Source organism: Salvia miltiorrhiza, chromosome 2 (assembly GCF_028751815.1).
Source record: "Salvia miltiorrhiza cultivar Shanhuang (shh) chromosome 2, IMPLAD_Smil_shh, whole genome shotgun sequence".
Classification (NCBI taxonomy): Eukaryota; Viridiplantae; Streptophyta; class Magnoliopsida; order Lamiales; family Lamiaceae; genus Salvia; species Salvia miltiorrhiza.
The window spans coordinates 15776967-15778558 of NC_080388.1; the positions used below are offsets into that span (position 1 = coordinate 15776967).

Genomic DNA, 1592 nt, shown 5'->3' on the forward strand with positions numbered 1-1592 from the left:
CTATTTTATCCAGATTTATTTTGAGAAGATTCAGAATTCTCCCACATCTATTAAGGGGGAATAGGATTAACTCGACTTGACTAGTATTATACTTCTTTTAATCGACTTGACTAGTATCACCAATTTTCACACTTCGTGTGCTTAGAATTTTCGACAGTTGAGCCATAATTCATGAAATAAAACCATTTGGATGTAATCCAAAGTCTTTTCACGTGGTTTCCCATGCTTATAGTTAGACTAGAGGAGCAGAGACTCAGAGCTGCCATGTTTTTAGAACAGGCCAGATGTTTCAGAGCTGGCAATTTCAGAGTTGGCAATTCGTCCAACATTTTCACAGATAAGATACGATCGTAGGCAATCACAATGACAACACTCCTTCTAGCATCTACCGGACAAATCACGTTTTACTTACTTACAAAAGTGTTGCAACAAAACTCATAATTCTTTGCGCAAACAAGAAACATATATTAAAAGTAAAATAAGAATAACCACCAAACAAACACAAACCCGAAATGCACATTGAAAACCATCTTCTCTTCCACAAATTCATAAAGATTAGCCAGATTCGAGACCAAAAAGCATAGAAAAATTAATTTCGCCCAATTTTGAAAAATATAAGCAACAAAGCACCACTCCCCCACACTTAAAGCATGCCATGTCCTCAGGGCATAAAAGAAATATGAAGAGTGTAGAAAACGTCCCTGATTATCGGCAATGAAAAGCTGAACCATCGTGAGAGGTGGCGAAAAGGTTTGTGGCCTTGGGCAGAGTAGCGAGTGGCGGCGCTGGGTAGGGCAGCGAAGTGAGTGGCTGCGCTGGACATGAAGACCTCCAGAAATCTGGCAGAGAAACACCTGTTCCACGGCGGTGGTATGAACAAAGCGCGAGAACTCGCAACTTCCAAGCTCAACACCGCACCAAAAACCCAAACAAAACAAAACAAAAAGAAATAAAACGAAACTGAAAGAAAGAAAAACAAAACAAAAAAGGTTGGGTTACCTCCCAACAAGTGCTAAAATTAACGTCTATAGCTTGACGATACCTTAAATCACGGATCAACGAAGTTGACCACTTCCACGTCGCGGTCCAACTCTGCTTTGAAGTACGGTTTGAGGCGATGGCCATTAACAGTGAAAGTAGACCCATTCGACGCAAGCAACTCATAGGTCCCATTCCAATTGCTCTTGTGAACCACGTAAGGACCTCTCCATCTAGACTGCAGCTTGCCAGGAAATAGTCGAAGCTTAGAATCATACAAGAGTACCTCATGTCCCAGCTTGAATTCCTTTGTGCGGATGTTCAAATCATGGAACTTCTTCGCCCTTTCCTTGTAGATACGAGAACTCTCATAAGCTTCATTCCTCCACTCATCCAACTCCGTCAACATATCTCGCCTTGTATAACCGGCCTCCTTGAACTCCAAATTGATTCTCCTCATCGCCCAATATGCCTTGTGCTCAATCTCAACATGTAAATGACAGGATTTGCCAAAAACAAGTTGATAGGGAGACATACCAATTGGAGTCTTGTAGGCAGTGCGATATGCCCAAAGAGCATCATCTAAGTGCTTTGCCCAATCTTTCTTGTTGCCC

The 1592-nt window shown here is 41.8% G+C and overlaps 1 protein-coding gene across 1 annotated transcript; it reads right to left on the bottom strand.

Moving 5' to 3' along the window:
- Positions 1-1048: 1048 nt before the first annotated feature.
- On the bottom strand, positions 1049-1387 carry LOC131008052 (uncharacterized). The gene has a single exon (XM_057934954.1). It carries the CDS (start codon positions 1385-1387, stop codon positions 1049-1051), a length of 339 nt encoding a protein of 112 aa, XP_057790937.1.
- Positions 1388-1592: the final 205 nt, after the last annotated feature.

What these genes read in the sequence shown, in the direction of transcription:
- LOC131008052 (XM_057934954.1), bottom strand. Translation starts at nt 1,387, where the DNA reads ATGTTGACGGAGTTGGATGAGTGGAGGAATGAAGCTTATGAGAGTTCT.